Source organism: Gracilinanus agilis, chromosome 1 (assembly GCF_016433145.1).
Source record: "Gracilinanus agilis isolate LMUSP501 chromosome 1, AgileGrace, whole genome shotgun sequence".
Lineage (NCBI taxonomy): Eukaryota > Metazoa > Chordata > Mammalia > Didelphimorphia > Didelphidae > Gracilinanus > Gracilinanus agilis.
This window is the reverse complement of record NC_058130.1, coordinates 767,126,023-767,145,231: the sequence shown is the minus strand read 5'-3', so window position 1 is coordinate 767,145,231 and position 19,209 is coordinate 767,126,023. Positions and strand designations below refer to the sequence as shown.

At 42.8% G+C, this 19,209-nt stretch overlaps 1 protein-coding gene across 1 annotated transcript in view; it reads right to left on the bottom strand.

The window, feature by feature from the left end:
* BICDL1 (BICD family like cargo adaptor 1) overlaps positions 1-19,209 on the bottom strand; it is a 90,656-nt gene that overhangs the window by 53,911 nt on the left and 17,536 nt on the right. The window contains exon 2 of the mRNA XM_044685449.1: positions 1,578-1,793. Coding sequence (XP_044541384.1) covers positions 1,578-1,793 — 216 coding nt within the window. The remainder of the gene's footprint in view (positions 1-1,577; positions 1,794-19,209) is intronic.

Genomic DNA, 19,209 nt, shown 5'->3' with positions numbered 1-19,209 from the left:
AAATAAAATTATATAATTATATATTATATAATACAGAAATAAAATTATATAATTATATATTATATAATATATATAAAATAAAAAATATATTAAATTATATAAATATATAGACATGTAAAACTCAGTGGAATTATGTCTTGGCTATGGGAGGGGGTGGAAGGAAGGGAGGGAAAGAACATGAATCACATAACCATGGAAAAATTTTCTTAATTAATAAATAATAAATAAATAAATAATCACATTTATGTCCCTTTTACAAGGTGGCACAGTAAATAGAGTACTAGATTTAGAGTCAGGAAGACTTGAGTTCAAATCTGGTCCCAAACACTTCCTGGTTGCATGACCCTGAGCATATTAAATAACCCTGGAAATAAATTAATTAAAAATTAATTAACCCTGCTTCCTCAGTTGCCTAATCTGTCAAATGAGTTGGAGAAGGAAATTATAAACAATTCTGCTATCTTTGCCAAGGAAACCCCAAATGGAGTCACAAAGAGCTGCACATGACTGAAATGAATGGACGACAAACAGGTGGCTCAGTGGATAGAGTGTTCAGTCTAGAGTCAGGAAGACTTGAGTTCAAATCCAGCCTCAGACATTTACTAGTTGTATGACCCTGGGCATGTAAGCTTCTGTTTGCCTTAATCCATAGAAGAAGGAAATGGCAAGCTGCTCTGGTATGGATGCCAAGAGAACCTCGTGGGCATCACGGTCCACAGGGTCTTGAAGAGTCAGACACAACCGTGCAATGGACACAAGAGGGCCAGAAATTAAAATCCAGGCCAGTTTTCCTCATGCTAAACAGTACTGCCTTCAGAGAATCACAAGCAGTTGGAAGGGAGCACAGAGCTCACTAGTCCAACTATACTAATCTGTATACTAAAGGAATCCTCTTCTCCATATTTCACAAGTTGGTCATCTTTGCTTTTGCTTGGAGATCTCAATGAGAAAGAACCTGCCAACTCCCTTAAAGTTTCCCAGGGCGAAGAGTCAAAAGTCATCTGCAAAAAGCTCACCATTGGAAGTTGCAATCAGCCAATTTCAGGCATGTATTTTCTCCCACCGTAAACATTTTTTACGACTTTTACCTTCCATCCTAGAATCAACACTCTGTATTGGTTCCGAGGCAGAAGAAGGGTAAGCGGAGGCAAAGAGGGTTAAGTGACTTGCCCAGGGTCACACAGCTGGGAAGTGTCTGAGGCCAGATTTGAACCCAGGATCTCCCATCTGTAGGATTAGTTCTCTATCCACTGAGCCACTTAGCTGCCCCCCTCCATCCCCAGCATAAACTTCATTTTTTTTAAAACCCTTAACTTCTGTGTATTGGCTCTTAGGTGGAAGAGTGGTAAGGGTGGGCAGTGGGGGTCAAGTGACTTGCCCAGGGTCACACAGCTGAGAAGTGTCTGAGGCTGAATTTGAACCCAGGACCTCCTGTCTCTAGACCTGACTCTCAATCCACTGAGCTACCCAGCTTCCCCCCCAGCATAAACTTCAGAAACAGACATTCCGTGGCAGCTCCTTTCCCCAGCATTCAGGTCACTTCCCATCCACTTTATTCCTTTTAACTGATAACTCACCCTACTGAGCTGGTCCAAGAGTCTTTGGTTCTGTTCGGAGAGTTCCTGGACTGCCCTCGTCTTCTCTCTGTCGGCTTCTCGAAGGTGAACCTGTTGCTTCTCCAGCTCGACCTGCAGCTGTCTCACATCGCTCTCCAGCTCTGATACTCGGCCTTCCCACTCGCCTTCCCGGTTCTCAAATCGTCTTCGTAACTCGTGCTTCTCTTGTTCTAGGTGCTGGGAGAGGAGAGAGAGGGGTCTTTAAGAAGTGGGGGTGGATGGGGGGGAGGGTTCCCCACCTTGCTCCCCCTTTCCTCCCCGTCTCCAGGTCTCTTGGCGTGTCCTTTTCCCACTGAGCCAGCACGATGCCCCTCTCCGCCCCAAATGACATTCAGGGCAGCCACAGAATTGGTCCTTTCTTTCTAGTTTGCTCTGAAGCCCTGCCAACAAGAGGCCGATTTCCCAAACAGAACACAGATCCGGCTCACATCTCCTCACAATGTTGGCCCTCTTTGGCCCTGCCCTTGTGGACAGGGCTCTACTCGACTCTCTTTGGCACCCGGACGGGGGTTTATGGGAACTGGAGGGCAATTTGTAGGAGTCTAAATTCAGAGAACCAAGCGTGACTTTTCCGATCCCCAACATGCCTCTGAGAATGACAGAATACTAGAATAGGGGGAGGGACTGGAGACTCATTACCCTCAGACGGCAGCCCAGAGTGACCTTCGGGCACAGAACAGAGATTACTGGAGCCGGGCACTGTAATTCTTAGACCTGTGCTGTATTACACTAGCTAGGGTGAGTGATGGATGGAGAGCTGGGTCTGGAGCAAGGAAGACCTGAGTTCAACCAGCTTCAGAGCAAGCCTCTGTTTGCCTCAGTTTCCTCATCTATAAAATGGGGATAATGATAGCGGTCACCTCCCAAGACTGTTGTCAGGATCACATGAGATAATATATGTAAGGTACTTAGCAGAGTGCCTGGCACATAGTAGGGGGTTTAATAAATACTCCCTATACAACTCCCCTTCCCACTTTTCTTGTTATACAAAAAAATTAAATTAAAGGACCTTTACTACACAGCCAGCTTTTACTCCAATGACTTTTTTTTTTAAATCCTTACCTTCCATCTTGGAGTCAATACTGTGCATTGGCTCCAAGGCAGAAGAGTGGCAAGGATAGGCAATGGGGGTCAAGTGACTTGTCCAGGGTCACACAGCTGGGAAGTGTCTGAGGCCAAATTTGAACCTAGGACCTCCCATCTCTGGGCCTGACTCTCTGTCCATTGAGTCACTTAGATGCTTTTCTCTGCATTCATTTTTTTAAACCCTTACCAATACAATATTGTGTACTGGCTCCAAGGCAGAAGAGTGGTAAGGGTAGGCAATGGGGGTCAAGTGACTTGTCCAGGGTCACACAGCTGGGAAGTGTCTGAGGCCATATTTGAACCCACTGAGCTACCCAGCTGCCCCCTCCAATGACTTTTTACCACACGTGTAGGGTACCTGACTGGGAGTCAGGAGTTTGGGACCTAATCTTAGCTTTGTTATGGAAGTGAGCCATTACAGTTAGCTTGTACCTTGGCTTTTTCATCTAAAATGGGACCTGTACTACCCAGGGGGCTTGCAAAGGTGAGATAATGGATGCGAGAGGATTTGGAGATTTTAGGAAGAGACCGCCTAGTTTCCTCTCTTCCTTTATATGCTCTTTAGTCATGTCAGCCTCCATGCTTTGCCTCTGCTATTTCCCTGCCTCCTTTCCCTGCCTCGCTAAATCTTGCCCATCCTTCAAGTATAAACTCATAGATGCACCTTCTCTGGGAAGTCAGTCCCAAACATTGACCTCTGCCCCTTTCTGATATCACAGAATTATAGGCTCATAGAATGGCAGAGAAGTAAATGAGGTCAAATTCGAATTCAGGGCTTGGCTCTCTTTCTCCTGGACTTCCTAGCAGCCTCTCGGAATAACATTTTTAAGTGCATAAAATAAAAACCCCCGAGAATCACAAAGAAAACCAATTCTATTAAAATAGTAGAGGAGCAGCTAGGCGGTTCAGTGGATAGAGAACCAGCCTTGGAGATGGGCAGCAGTGGGACAGGCCCTCGTACTCTGAAATCCTGCATTTCTTACTAGTTAGCACTAGTTAAACATCAACTGCAACACCTGGAGTTTCAGCATTAGTCAAGCAGGAATTTCAGATTGTTCAGTTCTCCGCTCTGTGTTCTAGATCAGTAACGTTCTATACTAGGCATCAGCTTTGTATTTTCTCTGTTTTATTAATTGTTTACATTGTTCTCAGAAAGAATTAATTACCTATAGCGGTCCTCCACTGTACTGTATCCCCTTCCCATGTTCCCACTCTGGAAGGGCAGCCAGATCTCTCCCAGACAAATAAGGACAAGGTGGACAATGGAGGAACATGGAACCTGCACACTGGGGACGCTGGCATTCCAGAAGAATCCCCCAGTCTTGCAGCTCCTTATTCCCTCTGGCAACAAACCCCAAAGCATACCTCCATCTGAGTTTGCAAAGGGAGATGCTAAGCGACCAGACCCCAACAAATATGGCAACCCTGATCCACAGGGTGTGGAAGCCACCCTATAGTGGAGCTGCTATTCCATGCTATGAGCTCCAGAGGCCACTCTCCTAGCCCCTGGGCTTATCCATGGGCCCTAAGGCTACCTGATTGGCCTCCAGACTGCTGGTCTACCACCAAGAACCTCCACTTCTTCAAATAAAATTCTTTTCTTATTTCTGGCCTGAACGGAGTTTGAGTCTCCCATTCTTGGGGCAAGACTGCTACAAATTTGGGTGCAATTTCTCCCATATCAGGAAGACGTGGGTTCAAATCTGACCTTATATACACCCCAGCTTTGTGACCCTGTATAAGTCACTTAACCTCAATTGCTTACCCTTATTGGAATGGATGCTAAGATGGAAGGTAATGGTATCCATCTATTTATCTATTTTAGATATAGATATATTATATTTTATAGATTATAGATATAGATAGATGGAGAGATGGATGGATAGATAGACTGGGAGATAGATAGACAGATAGATAGATAGATGGATGGACAGACAGATGGACAGAGAGAGATACAGATAGATATATAGATAAACAGACAGATGGACAGATGGACAGATGGACAGACAGACAGAGAGAGAGAGATACAGATGGATGGATGGATAGATAGATGAATGGATGGATGGACAGTGAGAGAGATAGAGAGATAGATAGATAGATACATACATACATATATACATATATACATATAGATATAAATACTTATTCTGAAAAACTTCACCAGACTTTCAGAGGGGTCCAGAACAGACAAACTAAGAACCTTTCCATTCAGTCCAAGCTCCTCATTTTATAGAGGGGCAAGCTGAGGCCCAGAGAATCTCAGGATCTCAGAAGGTGACAGTTGGCCATCTAGTTCCACCCACACAGGAAAAGAGTTCTCACTCACATATATCCAACATCCAGACTTGGCTTCAAAACCTCCAAGGAGGGAAAATGGGCCACTTCCCAAGGTAGTCTAATCCATTTTGGAAAAGTCATGTAAGAAGATTTTTTAATGACATTTATGAGATTAAAACTAAATTGTCCTTCAATGTCACTCAGTGATTTTTTTTTTGTCCTTCTGGGGCCAAGAAGAGCAAGGCTAAACCCTCTTCCATCTGACAATCCTTCATAGTACATAACAATCATGTCTTCATGAAATCACTTCTCCAAGCTAAAAATTTCCCGTTCTGAAGAAAAATCAATCCTTTCTAGACCAGGAGTCACCAGTCTACCACTATACAAGATGTACTCATCTCAACACCCTTCAGCTTGACAAAGTCCTTCTTAAAATGGGGCAGCCAGTAGCACAATGGATAGAATGTCAGACCAGGAGACAGGAGGTCATGAGTTCAACTCTGGCCTTAGACCCTTCCTAGCTGTGTGACCTTGGGCAAGCCACTTACCCCCAACTGCCTGGCTCTTACCATTCTTTTCCACATGAGCCTTATGGTTCTCAAAGAAGTCCTCAAACTCAGGGTTTTCTTTTTGTTTTATTCGGTTTTGTTTTTTTGGGACTACCACACTTAGTGCCTACTGTGGTTGTTCAGTCAATCATATCTGACTCCTTGACCCTAATTGGGGTTTTTGTGGCAAAGTTACTGGAGAAGTGTTTTGCCATTTCCTCATTTTATAGGTGAGGAAACTGAAGCAAAGAGGGTTAAGTGATTTGCCCAGGGTCACACCGCTAGTAAATTTGTGAGGCTGGATTTGAACTCAGGAAGATGAGTCTTCTTGATTCCAAACCCAGTTTTCTATCCCCTGAACCAATTAGCTGCCCTATACATATTGGTTTTTTTAACCCTTATCTTCTGTCTTAGAATCAATACTGTGTATGGTTCTAAGGCAGAAGAGCAGTCAGTCCTCCTATTTTCAAGCTATAGCCACTGGGCCACCTACCTGCCCCTCCTTTAGTACTGGTTCTAAGACAGAAGATAGGATTGTTTTTTTTAATGTGGTACCCAGAAGAGAATACAATGGTTTGACCAAAGAAGGGTACAGTGGGCCTATCTCCTACATGAGTTGCCCAAGATTGCAGAGGTAACAAATATCAGAGCAGCATCTGTTCTCCTCCATCTACCAACAAGGGATCCTCTATCCAACACTGACATCCCTCACTCCCTCATAGGTTCCATCATAGGTGCTTGATAAATATGCCTTGACTGATAGCTTGACCCTCAGTAGCACTAAATTCCTTGATGGCTGGGCCTGATGTCATGTCTTTGTTTCTCTAGCTGTCTGGCAGGGAGCTTGGCACATGATACAGAGAGGTATTCAGCAAGTGTCTGCCTAAGAGGGCGCCAAATTTGAACCTGGATCTTTCCTGACTCTAAGTCTAGTGTTCCTTGTCTATATTTATTAAGCACTTAGCTGCCTCGTTAGGAAGCTTTTCTCTGACCTCAATGATCTTCTTCATTGTTCCTGGTTCTGCCCACTGGGGCCAAGCAAAACAATCTAAATCAAAACATCAGGCAGGTCCAGGCACAGTCTCGTTGAAAACTCTGGCCTTCTACCTCATAGAGATTATTGTTGTTGAGTCATTTGAGTCATGTATGGGTGTTCAGGACCCCATTTGGGGTTTTCTTGGCAAAGATACTAGAGAGGTTTGCCATTTCCTTCTCCAACTCATTTGACAGATGAGGAAACCGAGGCAGACAAGGTAAAGTGACTTGCTCAGGGTCACACAGCTAATAAGCACCTGAGACTCGATTTGAGCTCAAGTCTTCCTGACTCTACATCTGGTGCTCTGTCCACTGTACCGCCTAGCTGCCCTCATGCAGGTTAGCCTATCTCTGAAGGTGGCTTGATAGAAAGATATTTCTCTGAACTAAAGGAACAGAGACTTACCTTCAGATTTCAATCTATCGCTATTATAAGAATGCTTTCCCTAATGAGCAAGCCTTTTCAAAGTGAAGCACATTCTCCTTTGAATGGTTTCAAAAAATAATAAAGACAATCTTCAAAATGGGTCCCACTAAAATCTATTACTGAGGAGGAAGGGAAATGCGGCGAGGCTCTAAAAGAAAGAGAATTCGTAATCGTTGTTATTTAAGCAATCCATTTACAGCTACTTTCCTACCCACAGAAAATGTCCATGAGAATAACCTACACATGTACTGAGGGCAGCCTTAATGAGGGTATTCGAGGGGAACGGGCAGGCTTTCTGCAGCGCCCTTCCATGGCAGGCCACGTGTACCCTCATTCAACTGAATGAAAGCTGTTGTGAACACGGGCTCCCACCGTGATTATTGTTTGTTGACTATTAAAAGGCATTTGATCCTTGGCCTGGAAGACTTTCTTCCCAGCATGGAATCTCGTCTACATATGGCAAAAAACGGGTAACATTCCTAGAAAGATAACGCAGTTGGAATAACATTGTTCGACGCCCTTCCAGTTATCAGAGTCGAGGTGACGAAAACAGAGACCTGACTGGTAATTTGTTAGTTTAAGGAAATCCCGGTCGCCAAAGCTCCCTCGACTTATCTCGGTTAGCAGCTGCTCTGAAACTCGGGAGGCTAAGAGAGCTGGCTAGGCAGGGTCAGTCGACTACAGTTTACTGGCTGAATCCACGCACGAATCATTTTTGCATGGCCTAAGAACTAGGAATGGTTCTTCACCTGCCACTTGGAGTTTTACTGAATTACAAGGAGAGGCTAACCGATTTGCCGAGGGTCCCAGAGCTAGCATGTGTCAGGGGTAACATTTGAAACTAGAGAGGTGGCTGGGTAGCAGTGAACAGAGGGCCAGACCTGGAGTTGGGAGGACATGGGTTCAAATCTGCCTAGCTGTGTGACCCTGGACAAGTCACTTAACCCTTATGGCCTAGCCCTTACTGCTCTTCTGCCTTGGGATCAATACTTAGTATTGATTGTAAAATAGACAGTAAGGTTTTTTTTTTAAAAAAAGACTTGAATTTCCTGGTGTTAAAGTCAGCTCTCATATCCACTATACCAGATCTGATCAAAACTGAATCAAGCATAAAACAGGGGGGAAAAGATCATCAAAGGCATTTGCTCCCATAGCACAAGGTCTAAGTCAAAGAGGGATGACCTAGACATGAAGAAGTCCTCCAAGCATTCCTGTCTTCAGATGACACTCTGCTAATTGCATCAAGACCCAGAACATTTCACAGTCTTCTATATAAGATTCATAATCATTCAAAGGAGTTTTGGCTTAATTATCCACACAGGAAAAACAAAGTGGATGCTGGTCTATTGTTTAGATTATGATACACAAATAAATGACCATCCCATAGTGTGTGTAAAGCACTTTAAGGTTTGCAAAGAGCTTTAAATATGTTATTTCATTTGATCCTTGAAATTCCCCTGGGAGGTAAGAGCTATGATTATCCCCATTTTACAGATGAGCCAGTGGAAGTTTGAGTGCCTTGACACAATCATCCACCTAGTACAGAACAGAGGCAGGATTTGAACTCAGGTCTTCCTGTCTCCTCTGAGTCCAGCACTCAAACTCACTGTACCACCAAGCTCCCCCTGAGTTTAGTCATCATTATATATGTTCTCAGGCCGACACTCTAAATGGATGTAAAGAGAATGACAAGGAAACAAAACTTGTGAGGATATTGACTTTAATATGGGGCTTGCAAAGGCATACAAAGTGCATCTGCAGAGCCATGGACTTTCGAGGACTTTGCATGCCTCATATTAAAGCCAGTGACCTCAGAAAATCTACTCCCAGTCTTTTATTTTTATTTTATTTATTTTATTTATTATTTTACCCTCACATGGACGATAAATTGGGTCCAGGATTGAACAGGAAGAGGGCGCAGACTGGCTTGCTTTTGGAAATCATGACATCCATGACCCCAAACATCTGTCTAGAACCAGTCTCTCTTCTTAATTCCAATAGATCTTCCATTGACATATGGCTGCTAGTGATGGAAAACTATGGCTTGTGAAGGATCGAAGGAAAAGATTCCCCAAAGGGCAATGGAGAAATGCATATTAGTTATGAGCAGGCGGTAATATTACAAATGTAGGAGAAGCTGTGTAATGGGCAGAAGTGTTGGGAGGCTCCACTGAGATAACAGATGTAAAGCATTTAAAACACTATATAACTGGCAGCTCTAATAATACTAATATTGTAGAATATATAATAATTAGTGTTGTTATTATTCATTAGCCTCCAGTCGCCACCTCCAGTTTAGGGTTGATTTCATTCTCTGATCCTTCTACTACCTGCTGAACTCAAGTAATGTTCACAGAGCAACAATACAGAAGTATGATAGTAAACATTTAACAACCAGGCTCAGGGTGGTGGTAGGTGGGGTGTATATCTACACTTTTAAGTTGGATCTGCATTTTTCATACTTTGAAAAGTCTAGACGGTCAGTGAAATAATAAATCAAGCCCTGATTTGTAGCCGATTGATGATTTCTTAGGTGTAAATGCTCAGACTGATCAGAGCTGGCTCCAGCACATCTCTGGTAAAGGAATTATCAGAATGAGATGATCAGGGAGCAGCTGGGTAGCTCAGTGGATTGAAAGTCAGGCCTAGAGACAGGAGGTCCTAGGTTCAAATCTGGCCTCAGACACTTCCTAGCTGTGTGACCCTGGGAAAGTCACTTGACCCCCACTGCCCACCCTTACCACTTCCACTAAGGAGCCAATACACAGAAGTTAAGGGTAAAAAAAAATAATAAAAAAGAATGATATGATCAGAAAAAAAGGTGGGCTAGTCAAATAGGAAAAATAAAGGATAATCATATAACCAGAGAGCAATAATTAGACACATACTCTATTCTGGATGCTGTGCTAGGTGTTGGAGATACTGAGATAAAAATTAAACATTTTCTGCTTCCAAAGAGCTTGTATTTTATTGGAAATATATATTAACAATTACATACCAAATTTAAATTAAAGGTGAAATTTTTTGGGAGGGGTATAACCAATGGATTGTCCTTCTGTGCTAGTGGCATTTATATAATGTCAGAGAAATTAAAGAAGGCTTGAAATAGGCAATTTTCAGATAGAGAAATCAAAACTATCAATAAACGCATGAGGGGCAGCTGGGTAGCTCAGTAGATTGAGAGCCAGGCCTAGAGACAGGAGGTCCTAGGTTCAAACCCGGCCTCAGGCACTTCCCAGCTGTGTGAGCCTGGGCAAGTCACTTGACCCCCATTGCCCACCCTTACCACTCTTCCACCTAGGAGCCAATACACAGAAGTTAAGGGTTAAAAAAAAAAAAAAAAAAGAAAAAGAAAAATAAATAAATAAATAAATAAACACATGAAAAAGTGTTCTAAATCTCTTAAAATTAGAGAAATGCAAATCAAAATGACTCTGAGGTACCACCTCACACCTAGCAGATTGATTAACATGACAGCAAAGGAAAGTAATGAATGTTGGAGGGGATGCAGCAAAATAGAGACATTAATGCATTGCTGGTGGAGTTGCGAATTGATCCATCCATTCTGGATGGCAATTTGGAACTATGCCTTTAAAAGAGTGTCTGCCTTTTGATCCAGCCATACCACTGCTGGGTTTATACCCCAAAGAGATCATAAGGAAAAAGACTTGTACAAAAATATTTATAGCCGCGATCTTTGTGGTGGCAAACAATTGGAAAATGAGAAGATGCCCTTCGATTGGAGAATGGAGGAACAGATTGTGGTATCTGTTGGTGATGGAATACTATTGTGCTGAAAGGAATAAAGAAATGGAGGAATTCCATGTGAACTTGAAAGACCTCCAGGAACTGATACAGAATGAAAGGAACAGATCCAGGAGAACCTTATACACAGAGACTGATACACTGTGGTACAATTGAATGTAGTGGACTTCTCTACTAGCAGCTATGCAATGATCCAGGACAATTCTGAGAGATTTATGAGAAAGATTCTATCCACATCCAAAGAAAGAACTGTGGGAGTAGAAACACAGAAGAAAAACAACTGCCTGATCACATGGGTCGATGGGGATATGATTGGGGATGTAGACTCTAAATGATCACCCTAGTACAAATATTAATAATATGGAAATAGGTCTTGATCAATGACATAAGCAAAACCTAGTGGAACTGTGTGTTGGTTATGGGAAGGGGCTGGGAGGAGGGGAGTAAAAGAACATGAATCATGGAACCATGAAAAAATTTTCTTAATCAATAAAAAATTTTGGAAAAAAAAAAAAAAGGCTTGAAGTGGGGATAGCTAGTTAGCACAGTGGATTAAAAGCCAGGCCTGGAGACTAGAGGTCCTAGATTCAACTTCAGCTTCACATACTTCCTAGCTGTGTGACCTTGGGCAAATCATTTAACCCCCATTGCCTAGCCCTTACTGCTCTTCTGCCTTAGAACCAATATAAAGTACTGGTATATATATAAAATTATCTAAGGGTTAAAAAAAAATGGCATTCAAGCATGACAAAGTGGTGGGAGGACCAGGAGAGAAGGTACCCAGGATGGGCAGGCATGGATGAGATGTGGATGAGATGTGACTCTATCCTTAAAGAGAGTTCCCAGATTGAGGAGATCACAGATGTATTAGACTGCTAGTTATATACCAGTTTTGATGATGCTGCGGCCATTCTAACACTTTTTTGGAATCTTTTTTGGAAATCCTCTGATGCCGCACTAAAGGCTGACCTTTAGTGATGGTGACCCCATGTTCTTGAAAGGTATTCTAGATAGTTCCACCAGGTCCTCCCAACAGCCCCAGGCCATGATGGATTGACTGGACCTCCATCATCCAATGACCAACAGAGCCAAGCTCCTGAGAAATTCATCATTAGGCTGGCCAAGGGAAGGTATGGGAGAAAGGCAATTTTTTGGTCAGTAAATTATAAATCACAGACGATCTCAATCTGTGCTGGTGGTGGAGAGAGTACCTGCATGGATGAAATCAGTGTCTGGGCGTATGAAACTCTCTGGGAATTGCTTTCAGAACCAATGAATCACACATGAAAATGAAAGAATCGTAGAAACTGAGTTGCTATGGAAGGCTCCTTAGAGATCATCTAATCCAATCTTATCAAGTTGTTTTTGTTTTTTAAAGATACTTTTGCATCCCAACTAGTTTTTTTCCTATTGTTTTTACAGATGGGGAAAGTGAGGCTAAGAGAGAGTAAGCAATTTGCCCAGGGTCTTACAGTAGTTTCCATTTGACACTACTCTCATGGTTTTTTTGACTAGTTGTGGTATTACCTAGCTTAAACATAAACCCATTTATTTTTTAGACAGTTTTAAGGGACTCTGAGCTATTTCCAAAATTCAAATCCATTCACAAAGGATGAAGGCATCTCATCATTCAGTAAATTCTAAAGAATATATGACCAAAATGGACAAAATTCAAATTACAAAAATTTGAAAAATAATTACAATTATCTGGAGTAATAATTATTTAAAAATTCAAATTAAACACTTTTTAAATACAAAGTTCAAAATATATACATTATATATTCTGAAGGCCATTGTCAAAAGAGGGTATCCTAAAATGTTTCATCGGAAATAGAGGTAGAAACATCTGGACTTCCAAGGAGATAACTTTGAAAAGGACAACACTCGTTTGCACAGACATCACAGTCACAGATGCAACAAATCAGAGCTGGGAGAGACTTTAGAAAAGGGAACCTAGAACAAAGAATGTCAGAGCTTGGAGAAGGCTTAGAACACAGAATGTCACAGCTGGGAAGAGACTTGGAAGAGAATGCCAGACCTTCAAGGGGCCTTAGAACAAGTAATGTTAGGGGTCGGAGGGGGTCTTACAATTGAGAAAGTGGGAGCTGGGAGAGGCCTTTGAATAGAGCTTTAGAACAGGGAATGTCAGGGCTGGGAAGGGGGCTTAGAATAGGGGATATCAGGGCTGGGAGGAGCCTTAGAACATGGAATGTCAGAGCTGGGAAGGGTCTTAGAACAGAGAATGTCAGACCTGGGAGGGAACCTAGAACCCAGAATAGAGAATGTCAGAGCTGGGAGGGGGCTTAGAACAGGGAACGTCAGAGTTATGAGAAAGCTTAGAACAGGGAATGCCAGAGCTTGGAAGGGGCTTAGAACAGGGAATGTCAGAGCTGGGAAGGCCTTTAAAACATGGAATATAGGATGTGGGAAGGGCCTTAGAAATCTTTCTGGTTCAACCTTCCCATTTCACAGATGAAGAAACTGAAGCCTCAAACCAGTTTCCTTGCTTTCTGGGTACACCCTATACTTTTTGACTTCAGAGTATGCAGTAGGGTGTGGTCTGCATATAAAGAAGATGATTAGCTAGTCTTCATTTTGGTAATATTTTCTTCGGTTTCTCAACTGCTAAACCCAATTCAGAACGAAAGGGAGTAGAAAAAGAGAGTGATGAGAATTTGAGACCTTAGCAAGAGACACTAAATGAAGGACACTCAAAAGCACTTGTTCCTACTTAAAATTATGGTTAATTCTAGTGTTTGGGTGGAAAAGTTTCCTCCAAATGGAGACAGCAAAGGCTTAGAAGGCAGTTAGAAGGCTCCAGCTCGGTGAGAAGCCGGAGAAACTAAGTCAGTGCTCTTGGGAACAGATCGACTTGAGTAAGTTTCCGGGAATCCGAAAACGAAGCTGTCCCACTAGGTGAGGGAGGCCCTGCTCCATCTTCCTGGCCTCCTGTTTTTCTGGATGTGTGACAGGCTCCCTGCTCCGGCCCTCCAGCCCTTTGGGAGCAGCGGGCTTTTCCTATTAATGGATCCTCCAGTATCTGGCCTCTTCCCTTAGGAGCCCCATTTGGAAACATTTCCAGAGGGGAGAGCTGGCCCAGACTTGTCTAGCAAATTAGCTGCTAAATCTGTCGGTGAGCTCAGAGCCTCGTCAGCAGAGAGGAGGTTAGGCCCTCTGTTTTGCTGCGGGTTTTAACAGACTTGGCAAAGTTAACATTGATATTAACCTACATTTAGGCCCACGTTTTTCCGAGACACACGAAGCATCGAGAGGAAAAATGCCATCCGGGTTCCTTGAAGGAATAACATGAAGACTTGAGGTTTTCATTCATTCTGAGTAGGTCAGTTGATTGACTGCTGCTAACAGGACCAAACCCAGATCTCAAATATCTGAAAACTGCCTGGGTCTGAGATTCCCGTTTTACCACGGGATAACCATTTCATCCTCTCCCATTGGGAAAGCCTGGAAGTGGTTAAAAACACAGAGAAAGGGGGCAGCTGGGTAGCTCAGTGGGTTGAGAGTCAGGCCTAGAGACGGGATGTCCTGGGTTCAAATCCGGCCTCGGACACTTCCCAGCTGTGTGACCCTGGGCAAGTCACTTGACCCCCATTGCCCACCCTCAGAATACTCAGAAGTTAAGGGTTTTTTAAAAAAAGGAATTAAAAATTAAAAAAAACACAGAGAAAACTCCTTAAGCACACAAACTTATTTTTAAAACTAGATATGCTTTAAATTTTATTTCATTTATTTTATTTCATTAGATATTTCCTATTTACATTTAAAAACTTAACATTCATTAAAAAAAAAAACAACAAACCAACAACCCTAACTTCTACCTTAGTGGGTTTTCAGACAGAAGAGCTGGGCAACTGAGGTTAAGTGACTTGCCCAGGGTCATACATCAAGGAAGTATCAGAGGCCAGATTTGAACCCAGGTCCTTCCAACTCCTAATATTCACTTAAAAATTTTTTTTGAGTTCCTTCCTGTCTGCCCCTCTCCTTGAGAAAGTCAGCAGCAAGATATTGGTTATGAATATGAAGTCAAACATCATAAATTTCTGAAAAAAGTCATCTGTATTTGCTCCTTCCACTTACCACACGCTCATGTCTCAATCTCTTCCACTGGCTTTAATCCCAACCATTCTACTGAAGGAACTCTCTCCAACATTGCTATGTGACCTTGGGCAAGTCACTAATTTTCCCAGACCCGAGTTTCTTCCATGGTATCATGAAGAGGGTGAAATAGAAGACCAGCAGGATGGATCAGCAGTCCTTGCCTTCCCTCACCTTTTCTCAAGCTCTAAATCTATGACCCTAAATAAAACTTTCTTATCATTTTAATCCAAGTCATAGCTTTCCTTATCCTTCAATTAAGTTCAGAAAGCACTTATTAACTGTCTATCAGGTACAGGACTGTGGCACTGAAGTGGTGCAGTGGATAGAGCACCCCACCTGGAGCCCTGAAGATTCTCTTCCTGAGCTCACATTCAGCCTTAGATACTTATTAGTTGTGTCACCCTGGGCAAGTCACTTCACCCTGTTTGCCTCAGTTTTCTCATCTGTCAAATCACCTGAAGAAGGAAGTGACAAATCACTCTAGTATCTCTACCAAGACCCAAACGGAGTCTCGGAGAGTTGGACATGACTGAAATAACTCAACAACAACAATGACAACAATAAAATAATTGCATCTACTCCTGGGGGTTGTTGAGGAACTTAATTAAGATAGGGAAGATAAAATATTTTGTAGATGCCAAGAGCCATACAAATGTGAACTTATGCATTAATCATACAAGTGATTAATATTAAAAACATTATTTATGTGACCCTGGGCAAGTCACTTAACTCCCACTGCACAGCCCTTATGGCTTTTTTGCCTTAGAATCAATACACAATATTGATTCTAAGATGGAAGGTAAGGGTTAAAAAAATATTATCCTCTTTCTCAGTTCTTTATCTGTCGAATGAGCTGGAGAAGTAAATGGTAAATCACTCCAGGATCTTTGCCAAGAAAATCCCAAATGGACAAATCACTGAAGCCTATTTGCCTCAGTTTCCTCATCTGTCAAATGAGCAGGAGAAGTAAAAGGCAAATCACTCCAGTATCTCTGCCAAGAAAACCCCAAATGGGCAAATCATTGAAGCCTGTGTGCCTCAGTTTCCTCATCTGTCAAATGAGCTGGAGAAGGACATGACAAACCACTCCAGTATCTCTGCCAAGAAAACCCCAAATGGGTAAATCATTGAAGCCTGTTTGCCTCAGTTTCCTCATCTGTCAAATGAGCTGGAGAAGGATATGGCAAACCACTCCAGTATCTCTGCCAAGAAAACCCCGAAAGCTGTCACAAAGAGTGTGACATGACTTAAAATGACCAAAAAACAAGTTTAGGACTAGCCCCGCTCCCCGCACCCTGCCCAGGTCTGCAAAGACAAAAACCAATGTGATTCCTTGCCTGACATTCTTTCTGGGGAATGGATGGGAGAATGGCAAAATGTTCACATATAAATAATTAGAAAGTCGTTTGTGGATGGGGAGGAGGGCATAATATCTGAGAGTGAGTGAGAATCAGGAAATACTTTGTGGGGAGGGTGGTTCCTGAGTCATGCCTGGAAGGAAGGTCTAAGAGATGGATGGACACCGTGATGGCATTTGAAACCGGGAACAGCATTGGTATCATATGTATCTTTATATGCCCTTCCTGGAAGGGGCCTGAGAATGCTAAATAGCAGACCTGAGCGGGTTCCTAATTTGAGCCTACAAATGCTGGGAGGGGTCTCAGAACATAGAATGTTAGAGCTGGGATGACCTTAGAACCCAGAAAGCTAGAGCACAAGGAGTTGAATATTCCAAGCGTTTAATAAATATTGAATTGAATTGACTTAGGACAGGAGGATTGGAATAAGCCTGAGGGATCAGGAGATGATGAGACCATCATTTCAGAGTTGGAAAGGCTCCCACAGGTCATCTCGTCCAGTCCTTTCATTTTATAGTTGAGGAAACCGAGACTCAGGAAACAATGACTTGCCAGAGGTCGCCCAGGAAAGAAGTGGAAGAGCTGGGATTCGAACCCGGTTCAAGTGACTAAATCTCCAAATGTATTTTCTACTAAATACTAGCAATAGAGGAGAGTCACCAATATTATAGGCCTGCAGAAAAGAAAAGAAGCTCAAAACGAAGCCATTGTTTGATATAAATATATCTCAGCAACTGCATTGCACCCCTATGTTAATTTTTGAAGTAACTCCTGGGGAAATATAAAAACATGCCTCTATGTTTAAAAAATGAGCAGGAAGGCTAATTGAAGATGCAGAAAGAATAGAGGGAAAATGCCGCTAGTCCTTTTACTTTCCGAGTAATAAAATCTCTGATTCAGAGAGTGAGTAATAGAGCACCAGGGATTCAATAAGAGGTGGACAAATCAAATTATGGACAGCTCCTTTGCAGTTTTTCCAAGCTGAAGGCAGCCTTTGCTTGGAACTCTGGGAGACCTGGTGCCGGGAAGCCCCCAGCTGGCTCCCTTGGAAGGTGAAGGACTACCTGGACCTTTGTCCTGTGTCTACAGGCTTTGGAGTATTCAGGCTCATTTTATTTTTCAAAAGCCAAGAAGACAAGATTGGGATCTAAATGCATTTTAGAATCATAAAATGTCTGAGCTGAGAGGGGCTCTTAGAACACAGAATGTCTGAGCAAAGGGAGACTTCAGAACATAGAACACTGAATCTGGGAGTTGGAAGGGACATTAGAATGTGGAATAAATAATATTCTAAGGTTCTTCCTCATTGACTAATAATCCAGGACTGAAAAGGATCTTAGAAGTAGAATATTAGATCAGGGAGAGATCTTAGAACAGAGAATATCAGATCTCAGTGGAATATTGGATTAGAAATGTGAGAACTGGGAGAGGCCTTGGAATTTAGAATGCAAAAATAGGAGAAGGTCCTTAGAATGCAGAATGTCATACCTGGGAGGAACCTTAGAACAGAGAATGTCAGAGCCGGGAGAGGCCTTAGGACATGGCATACTAGAGCTGGGAGACTCCTTAGAACAAGGAAGGTCACAGCTGGGAGGCACCTTAGAACAGGGAATGTGAGAACCTGAGAGAACATCTAGTTCAGCCTCCTTATTTAACAGCGAAGGGAGCTGAAGCTCAGAGAATGACAGAATCTCATTAAGGTCCTCTAATTAGTGCAGAACCAAACTGGAACACCAGCATTTTAATTAACTACCAACCTCCATCTTAAGGGAAGTGCTCAGGCCAAGCGTGTTTATTCCTTATTCCTCTCTGGGCTTCTCTTCTGACTTTTTTTTCTCCTCTCCACACCTTTTCTTCCCACCCATCCCCCTCTTTCAGTTCCCTTTTCTGTACAGTCTTTCCCCAGTAGGATGTGAGCTTGTTGGGGGGCAGAGAATGCTTTTCTTTGTGCTTGTATTTGTATTCCTAGCATTTAGCACAGGGGCTGGCACACAATCAATGCAAAAATAAATGCTTGTTGACTGACTAAAGAAAATACAGTGAAACTCCAGTATTCCCTCCAGAAGAGCCTGAGAAGCTTAGATAGATCATCTGCTGGTCCTGAAATCCTTGAGGTGCCTACTTAAGGATGAAGAGAGGTAGAGATTGTAAAGAGAACCAAAGCCAGTGAGGCCATACCATGTGAGATGAGACCTGCCATCCAAGAGTCAGGGTCAGACTCTCTCAGAGCCTGGAGAGATTCCCATTCTCCTTCATTTGAATCAATTAGCTTTGTGGTACCCATTCTAAATGCCACATTTAAGGAAGGTGATTGATAAGGTGGGAGGCATGAGGAGGACAGTGAAGTAACTCAAGATCATGCCACTGTAGGAGTGATTAAATGAACTGGGAATATCTGCTCTGAAGAAGAAGTGACTTAAGGAATGGACTATTTGTTTTTGAGCACTTGAGGTGCTGTCAGCTAAAGGAAGGACATGTTCTGCCAGGCTCCACAGGCAGGAACCAGGAACAGTGGGTGGAAGTTGCCAAGAAAGGCCAAGACTTCCTCACCTGAATTATGCTTCAACAGAATGGGCTGCCTGGGGAGCAATTATTCCCTTAATGTAGATCTTCAAGCAAAAGATGGATGGCCATTTGTTGGGTAGGTTGTAGAGCAGGTACATGGTCTCTGAGATGTCTTCCCAATGAGATGTCATGACATGATCTTTCTGTCATCCTTCCTTCCTTCCTTCCTTCCTTCCTTTTTTCCTTCCTTCCTTTTTACCTTCTTTCCCTTTTTCCTTCCTTCCTTCCTTCCTTCCTTCCTTCCTTCCTTCCTTCCTTCCTTCCTTCCTTCCTTCCTCCCTATCTCCCTACTAGGGAACAGAATATCACAGTTGGAAAGCACTTTACAAGTGACACTTGAAGAAGAATTGGCTAATGCTACCTATGTGACTTTGGACAAGTCACAACAATAGAGAATAAATGCATGAAATATGTAG